Source organism: Perognathus longimembris, chromosome 6 (assembly GCF_023159225.1).
Source record: "Perognathus longimembris pacificus isolate PPM17 chromosome 6, ASM2315922v1, whole genome shotgun sequence".
NCBI lineage: Eukaryota > Metazoa > Chordata > Mammalia > Rodentia > Heteromyidae > Perognathus > Perognathus longimembris.
In genome coordinates this window covers 4,775,198-4,790,673 of record NC_063166.1, presented here as the reverse complement: position 1 = coordinate 4,790,673, position 15,476 = coordinate 4,775,198, and the positions used below count along the sequence as shown (strand labels likewise).

At 50.3% G+C, this 15,476-nt stretch overlaps 1 protein-coding gene across 1 annotated transcript in view; it reads right to left on the bottom strand.

Annotated features, from left to right (window-relative positions):
• The window catches only part of Tnfrsf21 (TNF receptor superfamily member 21), a 48,408-nt gene that overhangs the window by 25,985 nt on the left and 6,947 nt on the right, over positions 1–15,476 (bottom strand). The window contains exons 2-3 of the mRNA XM_048347649.1: positions 7,242–7,911; positions 5,338–5,844 (exon numbers count right to left, since the gene is read on the bottom strand). Coding sequence (XP_048203606.1) covers positions 5,338–5,844; positions 7,242–7,911 — 1,177 coding nt within the window. The remainder of the gene's footprint in view (positions 1–5,337; positions 5,845–7,241; positions 7,912–15,476) is intronic.

Below are 15,476 nucleotides of genomic sequence, written 5' to 3'. Positions count from 1 at the left end.
CTGAGCGCGATGAGGAAAGGCAGATGTCCCCTCCGATCCGCGGGACGCCTGGACCTCTGCCTTACGAGGGACAGTCTTCAGTGGTGACAGCGGCCCCGTGGGCCATCCACCACCGAGAGTCTCAGAGTGCCCATGGCAAGCAAGTCAGGAAAAGTCAGGGGAGCAGGGTGACCTTCTACACAGGTGAACTCGTGGCTGCGGACAATTTCTAGGTGTTTTGCTTCCAAACAAGATGGGTTTTGCCAGGAGAAATAGATGGTTTTTAAGTGTTGATCGTTTTGTTTTGTCTTTGCAATCAGCTACAGGAGACGGGAGGTATGGTTCAGTGGAAGAGGGCCTGCTTAGCAGGCCCGAGTTTGATCCCTAGCACCACACAAAAAGATGCTAGCCACAAAAACTTAGATATGCTAGCACCAAGTAAAGGTATGATATCCAAATTCTGATCATGAAGAGGCAATGTCCACCGTGATCCTAATATTCGAGTTTAAAACCTGAGATTGTCCCTTGGCTGTGTGACTTTGGTAAGTTACTCTCTGTCCCTCAGTTTCACCTATTTGCAAGATACATAAACTGTGGCATTCTCCATCACGGGGCTACAAAAATTAATATTTATAAAATACTCAGAAAAGCACACAGCACTCAATATGCAGGACATAAGACTTTGTTATAGTAGACAATGAGGGTTTGGGGTTAGCTCACTGGTAAGACTACTTGCCTAGCAAACTAGCATATATTGGGCCCTGGGTTTGATCCCTGGCACTGCAAGAAAACAAAACGCAAACGAGAGCTGAGCATGGTGGCTCACACCTGTAATCCCAGCAGTCCGCAGGGTCAAGGAAGGAGGGTCATGAATTCATGGACACAGTGAGACCCCCTCCCAGAAAAGAAAACAGGAGGAAGAGAAGGTGGTGAAAGGGAGAGAAACAGAAAGAGAGAAAAGCACACAAGCGAGGGAGGGAGAGAGGGAAGGAAAGACAGAAGGAAAAAATCAAGAAATCAGAGGGAGGGAGGGAGGAAGGGAGGGAGGGAGGGAGGGAGGGAGGGAGGGAGGGAGGGAAACTAACTTAATGCTAGCCAAAACCTCAAGTCACCTCTTGCTGCCTAGTGGGTAGTGGCAAACGTCTCATAACCTCACTTAAACAAAAAGGAAAAGGAGAAGTAGTTCCTTAGTATCCATTTCTTAACACTTGATTTCTGAATACTCTTCCCTTCTGAATACTGTGCGCTGTGGTTTTAATAATTCAGAGGAAATATTTCCTCACATCATTCCTGAAACCCAGTTCAAGAAGCGTTTATTGCTGCTGTTCCACTATACCCATGGCGTGAGTTCCAGCGGCGTGACACCTGCCACCCAACCGCAGCCGCCCCGGGAAGTATTTACACCAGACGCACGCATGCCAGTCCGTGCCCACTTTGGTGCTGGTGTGGCGGATCAGAGCTAGACTTCCTGCTACTGTCCTTCCCTTCCGGAAAGACGACGTCCAAGCCTGGGTTGCAGGCTAGGGGCCTGGGAGAAGGTGAGGTTCCATGGCCCCAAGCACGGTTCTCGTCCACAGAATCTAGCCGTAGCCATGACAACCATGAAAAAACTGCTTTAGGGATATTAGGTTAGAGAGTAATTACTCCTTGTTTGTATTATCTCTCCCTCTTTGTTCTGCCTCTTGCTGCTGTATTCTCATCTCACCCCTGACAGCCGTGGCTATCTGTGTGTGAAGATTTGTTTTTCCTAAAGAAACAGTAAAAGGTCGGCGGTGTGAGCCTCAATTCATTGTTTCCTTGACTAAAGAAACAAAGTATATGCCAACACTTCCATGTTCACCACGCGGTCGGGACGGACCCGGAGGAGCCTGGGAGACGCCGCCGGTGATCGAGGCCACTCCTAAGGAACCCCCGGTTGCACCGCGAGTCACCTCCCTCGTGATGGGCCCACCCAACGGCACATGCTTAAGACACCACGCTCAGGGCGCCGTCCTGCGTGTTCAGTTCACTTGAGGAAGTCAAGCCACGTGTGGAGAGATGTATGGATCGCTCCCTACAGCTACACACGCACGCGCACACACACACGCACGCACACGCACGCACGCACGGTGGGCAGAGGTCTTCGCTGGCGAGCGAGTTGGGAACGAGCGGCCTGGCGTCAGGGCTCCAAGGGCCCGCACGGGAGCCCGGAGCAGAGCGGCTCTTCATGACACTGACTTCACCTATAGAACCTCTCACCGAAAACCACCCAGGGCCGAGAATCCCTGGCCTCAGCCTCAGGAGCGATCCAGTGTGACACGGACCCGAAGCGGGAAGCAACCTCCTTACCGGCGCTAATCCACCTGCCACAGCCCACGGCAGCCCATCCCATCAACAGGCCATTGTGTCTGGACAGCTCTGCGCACCCGGGGTGACCTTTCCTACACAAAACCTCTCTTTGTAATAGGCTTTTGACCTGGTTGTACCTTCGAGGCCAGCCACTTGGCAAGCAAAGAGACCTTGCTTAGAAAAACACCTTGAACACGCACATCCCAACACAAACACCTGGGGGGACGGGGAAACCTCTGAACAGATGGCTGCTGAACGAGACCCCTGCGATGCAGTGTGGAAGGGGGGTACGGTTGGCTTGCGTGTGATTTAGCACATCCACTCTTCCCAGAAAAACTTGGAAGGACACAGACATAGTCTAATGTGGTAACAATGGCCATAAGAACGTTTAAGGTCACAAAGTATGACTGCATTTCTTTTCTGCTAGACCAGTTTTCACTTCTACAACATCTGTGTTCTCAGGGGTTTTGAAAGCTCTCCTACAAAGGAGTGTTTATAAATTCAGCAGGTCAATCTATAAAAACAAGGCATGGAAAGAATGGAGTGACTTTGTTAATAAAAGGGATGATCAGAGAATGGTTCTAAATTTATATAATCTAGTAGAATAGCTGCATTGTTTTCTACTAATCAGGTAAATAAGGAATAAACTTTTAAATTTCTTACTCACAAGACAATATAATACAATATCGAATTCTAGACTGGACCCCATACTCAAAGGAAAAGACATGATTTTTAAGTAAGGGCCTTACTGAGACAACACACAACACTAAAATACAGATAGTATAGCAATAGACCCGTGTTCAACTGGCTAAGGTTGAAAACTATAGCATGTTTTCCCAGAGAATATCCTTTTTGTTAGAAAATACATGTTACATTACTGAGGCATAAAAGGCTAGGAAATGATTTGGAGAAACTATTTTGTGCATGTATGTTGTTCGTGTCCATGTCCATAATACACACTATAGATCATCACACTAAATCCATAAACAATTCTGCAATACAAAGCTTATTGTATAAAATCCATATATGGCTTCAGAAACTGAGCAAATGATAAAACGTTAAAAGGTCAATCTGGGAAGAGGTCTACAGACATTCTTTTGTAGTATGCTCGCCATTCTTTCCTAAGATGGGATGGTGTGTGGCTGGTTGTGTATCAGGAAGAGCCGAGGGTCTAAAGCTATCTCCAGTCAGGGTTCCAGGAAAGATGGTCTTATCTGGGCCTGCGCAGCCTCGGCCCGGCTTTTCACGCAGTTTCTGACAATTCACACACAAGTCTGGAATGGAGGAAAAGTGAATTGTGCCGTTTCTTTTCACCTTCCTCTAAACTTTTCTTACAAAAGAAGTATTGTGGATTATACAAAACTTGGAAAGTACAGAAAACTCACAAAGTCTCATTACTGGAAAAGAACTGTCATTTTCTCATCCTTCCTTTCAATCTTTATTGTAAAATTTTAAAATAACTTGGGTGGTAGTATACAAGTTATAGCCTTGCTTTTATTTCTTTTTCCTTAAGCATTTTTCCTTTGACATAATAAAAGACAAAAACCTCATGAAATCTTCCTGTTGACATACATATCCTATCATATGGACAGGTCTTAATTCACCTAGCTATTTATTTCTCTAAAACTGGGCCATTATTTCCAGTGTTATACACAATGCTGAGTTAAAAATATCAGACCTTTGTGCTTCTACATTTTTAACAGTATTTCCATCTGTATTTTGATTGATTCGTAAAACGGAATCGTGAGGCCAAGTGGTGTTAGCATTAAGTTGTCATCAAAAAGGCCAAATTTCGCTTCAGAAGAGTAGGAATACACCTTTAGATTTAAAGGAAAAGGAAATGCTCACATGAAATTACCAAAAGAGAGCTGGAACTTCATTTAGGACTTAAAGGAAAGGAAGTTACAACCACGGCTGTAAAACTACAAACTTAGCTCTGAGATAATTAAGTTCTGTGAGCTAATTTTTGCCTTTAAAAGAGGAAAGACCAAAATAGTCCAGCCTGTATTAAAGACACACTGGCTTACTAAGTAAAAGGTGAAAGGGGGCTGTGCCTCTGATGACAAATATTCTCTCTCTCTCTCTCTCTCTCTCTCTCTCTCTCTCTCTCTCTCTCTCTCTCTCCTCTCTCTCCTTTCTCCCTCCCTCCCTCCCTATTACCCTCAGGGCAGAAAATGAGATTCTAAAGGTTGAAGTAGAAAATTTTTTTAAAGGTATGTATTAGGAAGGGGACAGGAACTGAAAAGCAAGATTCCAATGAAACCCTTGCAAAAAGGTCTGTGTTGACACATTGGGCTTTGCCCCGGCTCTGTTTTCTCAGAAAAGGAAGGGCCCCAATGGTCAGGAGATACGGTGTCTGGTCCCATCTGTCCTGAACAAACAACTGGCCTCTTGTTTGGGTCAAACCTATTCGAATTCAGTTTCCTCACTGGTTAAGGAACACAGCCCAACCCCGTCCCTGAGGGGAACTCTCAGACCTCTGACTGTACAATGTTCTCCAGTTTGATGGGGGGGGGGGGGGGGGATGAGAGGACTCTCATCTGAACGTCCACCTTAATAAAACGGTAGAAAACATTTTCTCAAGCGTGACAGACCCAGCAGCGCTTGGTGAGCAGCCCCCCCACCCCACCCCCCACCCCCACAGCCAGCCTGGGAGAGAGCACCCTTGGGTGCTGAGCCAAAAGATGCCAAATCAGGCTACGGCCGGGACAACCGCTCACCACAGCCGCGTTATAAAATCAGCCCAGACGGACCAAAGAGATTTTTTTTAATTTGGGGTGTGCGTGTGTGTGCGCGCGCGCGCGCGTGTGTGTGTGTGTGTGTGTGTGTGTAAACTTAGAAGGGTGGGGAAATGCAGGTACCACTCGAGGCAGAGACGTGACCCCAGTAAACTGGGGGCCGGGACACCTGGGGAGAACGGTGAACCGAGGCGCCTGGCAATTCAACAGCCGGTGTGCAACCGGAGCGTCGCGCACAACTACGGGGAGGGGAAGATGCGTGAGCGGGAAGGGGAGGGGCACCGGGACTCACCGTGGCCGTTGCAGTAGTAGATCCACTTCTCCCGGTTCTGGGTGGGAGTCGCCGACTTCTTCAGGCCGGCCTTCTCCACGATGGCGCTGGGGTCCTGCCGGGGCCCCTTCTTGAGCGTCCGGGAGCTCTTGCGGACGCTGCACACGACGATCACCACGAGCACCAGCAGCAGGAAGAGGACGATCATCCAGGGCAGGTGCTCGTTGATGTCGAAGTGCCTGTGGAGGTTCTGCCTGGGGGGGGCCCTCTTGGGACCCTTCACGGGCGTGCTGGACTTCTCGCCCCCGGTGGCCTCCATGGCCGACGGCAGCAGCTTCAGGATGTGTCTGTGGTGGGGGCCTTGCTGGTGGGGGACCACCTGGAGGGCCGGGAGGGTCTTGTTCCCGCCTTCCTCCCTGCTGGCTGAGCTCGCGTTGTCGGGGACCTTCCCTCCCTTCCCTTCCTGGATGCCAGTTGGTACCTTTGGTCTAACGGAGGCAGAAGCGTTGAAGTCTGTGGAGTTCATGCCTAGGAAAAAAAAAAAAAAAGAGTAAGGAGTGGGGGGGGTAGCGCTTTTCCATATTTGGGGATCTGTGGATTCCTTCCTCTTCCCGGTCATCTCCAGCCTAAGCCGGATCGGGAAGAGACGCTGGCTGAGGCGCAGCAACCAGTGGCATCGCCCATTTCCTACTTTCTACGCGAGGTAAAATCTGAACAGCTCGACTTTTGTCTCCCCGAGACGAGGGCGCCCCGAAAGAGCTGGGCGCCACGGCGGCTTCTGCCACGCAGGGACGTAGTTAGCACGCTCATCAAAAATTAACTGCTTTGAGTAATCAGAGAATGAGCACAAGTTTAATTCCTGCTCATTCTCTTCTGCGCTCCCCTCCAGATCATTCCAGGATGCGACAGTAAATGCGAGCGTAGGGCTACGTGAAAGAGAAGAACGCAAATGGAACAGGCCAGTGAGTAAAAGAAGACAGAACTTCCTCAGTGGCAATTATCAAGAGATTAAGCAAGAAGGGGGCTGGCAGCTCAGCAGATTTCTTTCACAAGTCTTTCCCCCCAGGAGTCTCCACGAAGGAGTGTAAGAGATGGGAATCTCCAGTCCCCAGCCACGGGGCCCGGACTGTCAGCCTGTGAGAAAATCTGGAGTGGGGCCCCATGAGCTCTCTGAGCCTGTCACTTCATTTCAAAATGGCAGCCAAGCAAAAGCTCCCCCACGTGGATGGAAAACCAAGCCACCTGGCAGGAGAAAGCGCTCGGCAACACAACTCAAGTTGGTCATCATCTCATGAAAATTGCCTTTAATCAAAAGGAATTGGAAATGGCTAAATTTTATATTCTGCCAAAGGATTCTGTCAAAAGGAGTCTCAGGAAAACTCGGATACGTCATCAAAAAGCACGCAGCCAAGACCACTAGAAAAAGAGCAAGAACTCATCTGACCTGCTGCTACAGAATCTATTTGCTGTTTCCAGAAATTTCTCATTTTCCTCTCCATTCTTTGCCCTCACTGGCATTAATCGTTCATCTCTCCCTTCGGAACTGAATGGCATTTTCTCTCTTTCCTTCTCACTACATCCACCCAGGAGGGACTCTACGGTGGGAAAACCTTGTAGTCATTTAAGTCGCTTATTTGCTTATTACATCGGGTCTCAAAACAAGACCTGAAGACGGGAAGCCATTTACGTGAGACCAAACACTGTCCTCCTCTCGGTGCTTGTTTCCTAGCTCGATTGTAACCTAGTTTTTAAGTACTTAACCTCTCCTAATTAAAAATAAAATAAAATGAAGTTTTCTAGGCAAGTCCGAAGAGCCGGGTTTAATTAGCAGCCGGGAGCGACTCCTCCCGTAAGCGGCTGACCTGGGGACGCAGGAGTGAGGACGCGACCCCTCTGCCCGGGAGCCGCTGGTGAGGCTGGATTACCTTTGGGAGCGTGAGTGGAGGAAAGGACTTCCAGGGGCGCCGCGTCCCCCGAGCGCGAGTGCGAGGAGGCGGCGGAGGCGGCGGCGGTGCCGGGAGGGGGCGAGGCCGTGCTGGAGAAGGAAGGGCGCGGGCCGCAGACGTTGTCTGCCTCCTTGGTCCCCGGCTGGATGACCACCAGGTTCTGACTCAGGCAGTCTGTGTAGGCTTTACATTTCATCACGGTAGAAGGCACATCAGAGAAGGTACCCCGAGCGCACTGCTTGCACCGCACGTCCTCGTAGTCCGTCCCCTTCTTCCGCACCCCCCAGCCCACGGGACACACGGTGTGGGGGGCGCAGGTACCGTTCGACTGGAACGTGCCGGGCGGGCAAGCGCACTCTCGGTCGGTCAAGGCAGCGCAAGGTGATTTCTCCACCATGGGCCACGGGCACGGCTGGCTACAGTCATGGCACCTCTCGATGCCGTTCTCGTGCCTGGTGAACGTCCCCGGGGGACAGCGGGCGCACACGCGCAGGCTCGTGTTGGTGCAGTGCTCGGAGACATAGGTTCCCGCTGGACACTTGTCACAGGTTAGCACCTGGCCCGTGGCACGGTCGAGGTGGCGGTACGTGCCGACGAGGCCGGGGGCTCTCGGCTCCGGCTGAGCTGCGATGGTGCTGAGGGATCCAAGCTGAAAGAAAGGGAACGGGCGGGAGGACAGACACCGAGAGGCGTTAGACAGAACCCAACGGTGACCACGCCGGCAGCCTCGCTCCCACCAAACACCTGGCCGGCGCCACATCTGCTCAACACGAGCGTGAGCCCAGGGCAGGAGAGAAAGCCACTTGAGTCGCAGCGCCACTTCCGGCTTTAACTATTACTATTTATGTGGTGCTGAGGAATCGAACCCCGGGCTTCATGCCTACGAGGCGAGCCCTCTACCGCTAAGCCACATTCACAGCCCGAGTCCGTGAGACTCTCATCTCCAATTCAACACCAGAAAAGTCAGAAATGGAGCCGTGGCTCAAGTGATAGAGCACAAGCCTTGAGGGGGAAAAAAACAGCTCAGGGCTATGAAAGCACTTTATAGCCAGTATTCAAACTGCTGACCGGGGCGTGGCCATACACACTTGTAACCGTAGCACTCAGAAGGTGGGGGCAGGAGAACAGCAAGTTCAAGGCCAGCCAGGATCATACGCTACAACTGTCTCAAAACAAAGCAGTAAGGAAAGATGGGCAAATGCAATCGTAATATCTGATGTGCCTATGTGGAAATCAGGTAAACTGAGGGGTGGGTAGGGTTGGGACAGATAGAGAATGGTCAAGATACAGTGTACTCACAAACTGATACGTTGAACTGAAACCTCTTTGTACAACTACTCAAAAGATAATTTAACAAACAAGTAAAAAACAAAAGCACAAATACTATGGTGGCACAAGGATTACTTCGTGCACAAAGTTCCTGCAAAAATGCCTTTTTAAAAAGTGCTAGATGAAAGTCAAAATCCCAATACACAAAGAACATCACTAGCTGAATAGTCGTCTTCCCCTTTGCGACCCAAGCGCAAATGTGTCATTCTTGCACACGAGGGTCAGGAAGGTGACTGTTCAACTGCGTAACACAGGGTTGCCTACTTGGGGGTTCACCTACAGATGGAGCATGACTTTCCTTTCAAAAGTTTCTTCTAGACGAAGATAGTTTTTCATCTTTTTCTTTTTCCAGTCCTGAGGCTTGAACTCAGGGGCCTGGGTGCTGTCCCTGAGCTTTTGTGCTCAAGACTGGCCCCTACTGCTTGAGCCACAGCTCCACTTCTGGCTTTTTGGCGGTTACTTGCAGATAAGCCTGTCTTATGGCCTTTCCTGCCCGGAATGGCTTCAAGCTGTGATCCTCAGATCTCAGCCTCCTGAGTAGCTAGGATCACAGGTGTGAGTCAACCAGTGCCCAGAGCGTGGTCTTTTCTCTTTTCATTCATTTGGTGACTGGTTTCCAAACCGAACTCAGAAGAGCACCAGACACGGTTTATATGTCTGCCAAGGAGTGTGAGGTAGATACCATCTCTGCCCAAACCCAAGCTGCTCTGCTCTATCAAACCGACTCACGTGAAGGAGTTCGTTCCTCAAGGGAGCCTCCCAGCCCGTGAGCGGGAGGGGGGGTTGCCTCTGAGACCCCTCCAGTTCCCACAGCAGCAGCTCAGCACTCCGGGGCACCTGGCTCTCCCCGGAAGCACCTCGGCGGAGGTGTGACAATGGGCCTTCCTCTTCAGGAAGATGGCGCCTAAGAAAGGCTGTTGGCCTTACACCTTGCCGCCCCTCTACCCCGGGAGCTATTAAAACCCTCATTCCCAAAGACGATTCTTGAGATAGAGAACTGAGTAGGGGAGATAAAGAGGACTAAATCCAAAGCCAGTATTTCAGAATGGACTCTGTGTAATGCAAAACCAATAGGCCCACACCGGAAAAGGCAGGCAGAGTCACAAAAGGACAAGAGAACGGGCACCTAAAGCCGCGTCGGCCCTACGAATCCAGATCCTTCATTCTCCCACCAGAGACAGAATCGAAGTTCCCTGGGAAACGAGTCTTTCAAACTTCCTATCCCCAGTCACACACAGACGTCCCTGTAACCAGGCCAGGAACGTGGTTTTTTGCTCTAGGGTCTGTTCTGTTTTCAAGCTCTCCACGTGACCCTGATGCCCAAGTAAACGTTGGACTCCCTGAACTAAGCCAGGACCACCCCCACCCCCGCACCTTTCCACTTTAGTTCTAATCTTCTCTGATCCTGCGATGTATTTTCCACAAAACCCAACCCCTTGTCAGAGTCACACCCCCATCTCTTACCCAATCTGGCACTTCCAATTGTCTCAATATTTCTTTTAGAACAAAAATAAACATTCCTGGAGTGCTTCTTATAAGCAGAACTATAGAAAATCCCTGCGTACAACTAACTACCCAAAGGAAATTAAAATTTAGTCATTAAAAAGAGAGACATATAGACACAGGCCATTCATTCCCCAGAAACTGGCTCCCTGATAAATTTCCTGAGAATCTTGAGCACACGTTCTTTAAATTTGCTATGTCTGCTGCTTTTGGCTTGGTTTTGTTTTACATATGGGCCAGGCCTTACACGCGATGTGCTTCCATTCAACGTCAAGTATCCCCTCATTGAGAACACACTGACCACTGCCTTCTAACGGTCAGGTTCTCTGGTCTGTCTCCAATGGAGGCCCCAAAGATCGCCGCTTGTCCCTATGTCCATTTGCCTATCTTTCTCCTTTTCTTTTTCACCCCCAACCTTTTCTTTCCTTCTTATTTCAAATACCAGGTACAACCCCATGATGATGTCTTTTGATAAATTATTTTCTTCCACATCAAAAGAAGTCTCAACATAATAACTCGTAACTTGGAAACTCTCTATTCATCTGTCCTTCCCTATTCATTAGAATTGACTATACCTGTATTTTCACAGGGGGACCAAATCTAGAGTAGAAAGAATATAGTGGGGGGGAGGGGGGATATTTGAGGACAGAAGACTTGTATTTTTACTCAATCTCTGTCTTAAGATCAGTTTGACCTCATTTTATTTGCTTGTCAAAATAGCAGGTTGTATTAGCTAGGGCTGTATTCAAAGTGCTGTGATTCCTTGCGTCCAGGTTCTACCTTCGTAGCAAACCTTTCACAGACTGTTCTGGACACTCAGATTCCAAACAAATGAACCAACTCTTCATCCCATTTCCTGTTCCCGGCCATTGTATTAGTGACTAATGACAGACTGTTTTGTAATGTGTGCCGATGACCCACAAATGTATATATACTTAAGGTCCTGTAATGACTGCAAGCAGCCCAAGGCCAGGCACAACCATGCCCCTTCCTTGCTGGCTCAACCACCTCAACAGTGAAGATTATAGACATAATCAGCAAAACATCCTCTGCGCCGGAGGGGAGCAAGGGAAATCCAACATGCTAATTGCTCTCATAAACAAGTTTACTGGAATGCGGACACCATTTACGTGGGTATTGCCTATGGATGCTTTCGCGATGTAGCGAGAGCACCGCACGGCTACAACGGAGACCACGTGACCTACAGTCACTTAACCGTCTGACTTCTTACACAATAAATATACATATACACAAACATACATCATATATATGTATATGTGCATATGTGTATATACTTCTTTTGTCTGCTCTGTTCAAGTGTAGTATACATGTATGTACAGAATATGTACATATATATGTATGTACACACACACATACACACACACACACACATATATATACCTAATACAGAGACCAGCAGAGCTCACAGAAACCTCCAGGCCTTCCCTGAGCACCTGCCATGGGGGGTGGAATTCTCCTCTTCTCTCTCTACCCACCCCAACTCACACAGCAAACCATATCCTCTCCACGGACTTGGGCGCCTTTGTGCTGAGCTAGCTCTCCACCATGTGAGCCACATCTCCTACTTCCAGTTTTGTGTTTGGGGTGTTGTTTTTTTTTTTTTTCCTGGTTCATTGAAGGTAAGAGTCTCATAGACATTCCTGCCTGGGCAGGCTTTGAACTGAAATTCTCAGATCTCAGCTTCCTCAGTAGCTAAGACTACAAGTGTGAGCCACTAGCACCCAACTCAAAGCTAGTATTCCTTTTTGTAAAAAAAAAAAAAAAAAAAAAACTCAGCTATTATGAAGATTGTAAGGCAACCAAATTGTTTCTGCTACAGACAACCAAACCCTGGTTCCAGGTGACCAAATGGCAAAACCCAGGCAGATACCGTTAGAATTTCTATGCTGAGCGGCACATTAAATGTCTAATAAATAGTAAGGCACTATTTGGAATTCTTCAGGTTTGAGAGAAGAAAAACCAGCAGGCAGGAACAAGAACACTTCAAGGATAAAGCTTCCACAAATCACAGCAGAACAGTCCCTTGCGTTATATAAACGTGGGCAGCTCTCATTTCCTACCGTCCTCTCTGAGTTGGGGGGGGGGGGGGAGGAGTCTGCTGTTGCCAGGGTAAAAGCAAGGCCTGGTTTGGGGTTTGGTTTTTTTTCATGCTGGTGAATATGGAGAATGCCAAGGGGAGAGGATGCTCACGGCAGGGCCAGAGGGAGGCGAGCTCAGGAGCCCCTGTGTGGGATTGGGGGGCGCGAGGGGGGGCAACGCCCCACACGAGGCTTCACCCAGACGCTGCGGCCCCCGGAACCTGCAAGGCACAGGCCCCCATCGGCACTCAGCGCGGGACCACGGAACCATGCCTTCCTCCGGCACACGGGCGATTCCTTCCGTGTGTGTGTGTGTGTGTGTGTGTGTGTGTGTGTGTGTGTGTGCATGCCAGGGCTGAGGCGTGAACTCAGGGCTGGGCACTGTCCCTTAGCTCTTTGACTGAAGGCTGGCACTCTAACTTGTACCACACCTCCACTTATATTTCCATGAGATCGGAGTCTCACGGACTGGCTGGCTTTGAACCGTGATCCTCAGGGGTCAGTTTCCCCCGAGTAGCTACAATTACAGGTGCGAGCCATCGGCGCCTGCTCACGACAGCCGTTTCTAAGACCTCGCCCTCTCTGGGGATGCCAAGAGTGGCTGTCGCTGTGCTTATTCGCTACGTTGTAAATGAACGGGCATCATGTGCAAAACCTCCGGTGGGACGGGTGGGGGCCCATCCTCGCTGAGGATGACAGAAGAACACACACACACCGAAGCAGGAACAACTTTCCCAGCCACCGTGGCAACTCCGGTACTCAAGTAAAAAGGAAAATCTATTTGAACTTGGTGCGCCAAGCGAGCCCAGCTATATGAGGTAGCAGTGGGTGTGACTTTATAGTACATATGTTATGATGATAAACAGACTCAAACAGACCAAGTCTCTGTCTTGCGATCCTCATAAACAGCTCTGCCTCTATGAAGTACCGGTGGATGTGACTCTACTATAGAGCACCACATCTATGTGTATATTATGATGGTAGACAGGTAAGACAGGCGCACAGACTGACTCAGTCTCTGCCTTAAGTTCCTCATAAACGGCTTCTCACCTCAAGGGTTAGGGCAGAAGATGAATGTTGGCTGCAGACCCTTAGGAGGGAAGGGCTCCGGGAGACGAGAAGGCTCCATTACAGCTGCAGCTTTGAGCCGCGGGGAGGGGAAAGGCTGAGGGCGGAGCTGTCCCCCAGGGCTGCTGATGTCATCCAGCCTGCCTTCAGGAGGACAAGGTTCAGAGCTTCCAGAGAGCAGTGTGCGCGTGTGCAGGCTGGGAGCACGAGGGCTGGGTGGGAGTGTGCACGCCCAGAGCGGACACGGGGGGTCCCACAACCCTCCCTCCGCCATGCTCTCTGCACCTCCTCTGCGGGACTGCTCCCCCGCCCCCCGTAGAACAGCCTTTAGTAAGGTTACCCCCGTGGAAAACGTCTAAGATCTGGGTGTTCACACTAGCAAGTGTTCCTGGAACCCAAGGACAAAGGGTTAACAGAGAGGAGGTTTCTAGAACTTCTACTCAAGGGTTGAGACAGAGGACTGCGTGGACCACTGCAAAGATAATTGCTCCAGCGATACAGGTAGGGTGTCCCTAGAGAGTGTAACCAACCGGAGACCTTCGCATATCTAAATTAAAGAAGCATAAATACATTAAAATGATAAACTCCAGCGCTGGCGGGTTTGTGGGGTGAGAATGGCATTTATAGGTGGCTGGTGGCCCTCTGAATTAATTGTCTTCCTGAAGACAAGCTGGCACGAGGCGGCGGAAGCCGTAAAACTGCTCGGTTCGTTGCCTCTGACCCAGAAACTGCACTTTGGGGAACACGTCTGTGGAAGACGACCCCAAGGTCTGGACCAGCCAACTAGGAATGGCGGCAGGCACAGCCGCCCCCCACCACACAATGCTCCCCGCAGGCCCCGGGGAGTCAGCCCTGATCCACCACCCTTCACCTCCACCCGCCCCGCCCACCTCAGCACCAATCAGTTCCCTCCCTGCTGCCCCCCTCCCCCCCGAACTCCTGTCCCACACTCGGGGTCCAACGGGCCTCCCCACCCCATCTTCCACGGAGGGGATCTGTTTAAAAAGTTGAGAGGTGGGGATCCAGTTCCGTGGTACAACGTGGGACGGGCGTAACAAAAGGGCCCGAGTGAACCCCAAGACTGGCAAACACGCAGCGAAAGAGGACTGTAGAAAACCCGAGCGTGAGTGTTCCCTGCACTCTGATCTGACGGAGAGCACACCGCTGGCGGCGGGTGATCTGGCCAGGCCAGAGTCTTCACCTGCAACCGGAGCTCCCGCTGCCTGCTTCCCTCAACGCCAAGAACAATGGCTGCCGGAGTTCTTCGCTATTCCCAGGCCCCTCCACAGGCCTCTCTCCTACTGTGTTCCTCTCCTCCTCTCTGCATGGCTGGTTCCCACCCAACACCTTCCCTTCTATGAAACCCCAGAGGAAGAGACCACCGGCCTCTCACTCCTACAGGTCCCCGAAGTCTAGACCTGTCTGACATTTAACCGATGCGCCTTAGAGCTCATTAAGTGAAGGAAAAAATACAAATGTATCTCTGCAAGGGGACAAGACCTACACACACACACACACACACACACACACACACACACACACACGCAATTACATACGCGTGAGTTAGATTCTTCCAGCTACCTGCCACCATTTTCTCCTTTGCCTTCTTTCTTTCTCCTTCCCCAGCCCCCCGGGGGCTCTTCCAGCTCCCAGTTGAGTAGAACTGCCCATCATCTAGGATGAGATCACATCACTGGTCTCGTCCCAGAGGTTCTCGGGGAGACCAGAACTCCAACCTTGTGTCTAGGACAAATGACTAAATGAATTCCTCTCTGCCTTTTGTCTTTGTCTGGCCTGTTTAGGCTTTGCCATCTAGAGAGATGCTCAAAATCTTGCTTAAGTGTGTGGTACCAGTGAGAGTGTCACACACCACACACACACCCACACACACACACACATCACCATCATCATCACCTCTCACACTACTGGCTTCAGTTTCTAAGAGACCTGAAATGAAAAGCGAGCAAAAGAAACACCGGGAGCAGATGGCGCAAGGCTGGGTACTCCTCTTCAAACAATCAGGCTGGCGGTAAAGAACCCCCTAAAATGTTCTCCGATGCTCATGAGCGAGGTGAAACGGCATTGCTAAGCAGAAAACGCGCGTCGCACCGTCTCACTAAGCAAATGCTTTTTTCAAAATGACCCACCCTGCAGGGAAGCAAAGCCTCCACCGCCCATTTGTAACACGCGCACTGGCAGGAGGATCTTTCCATCC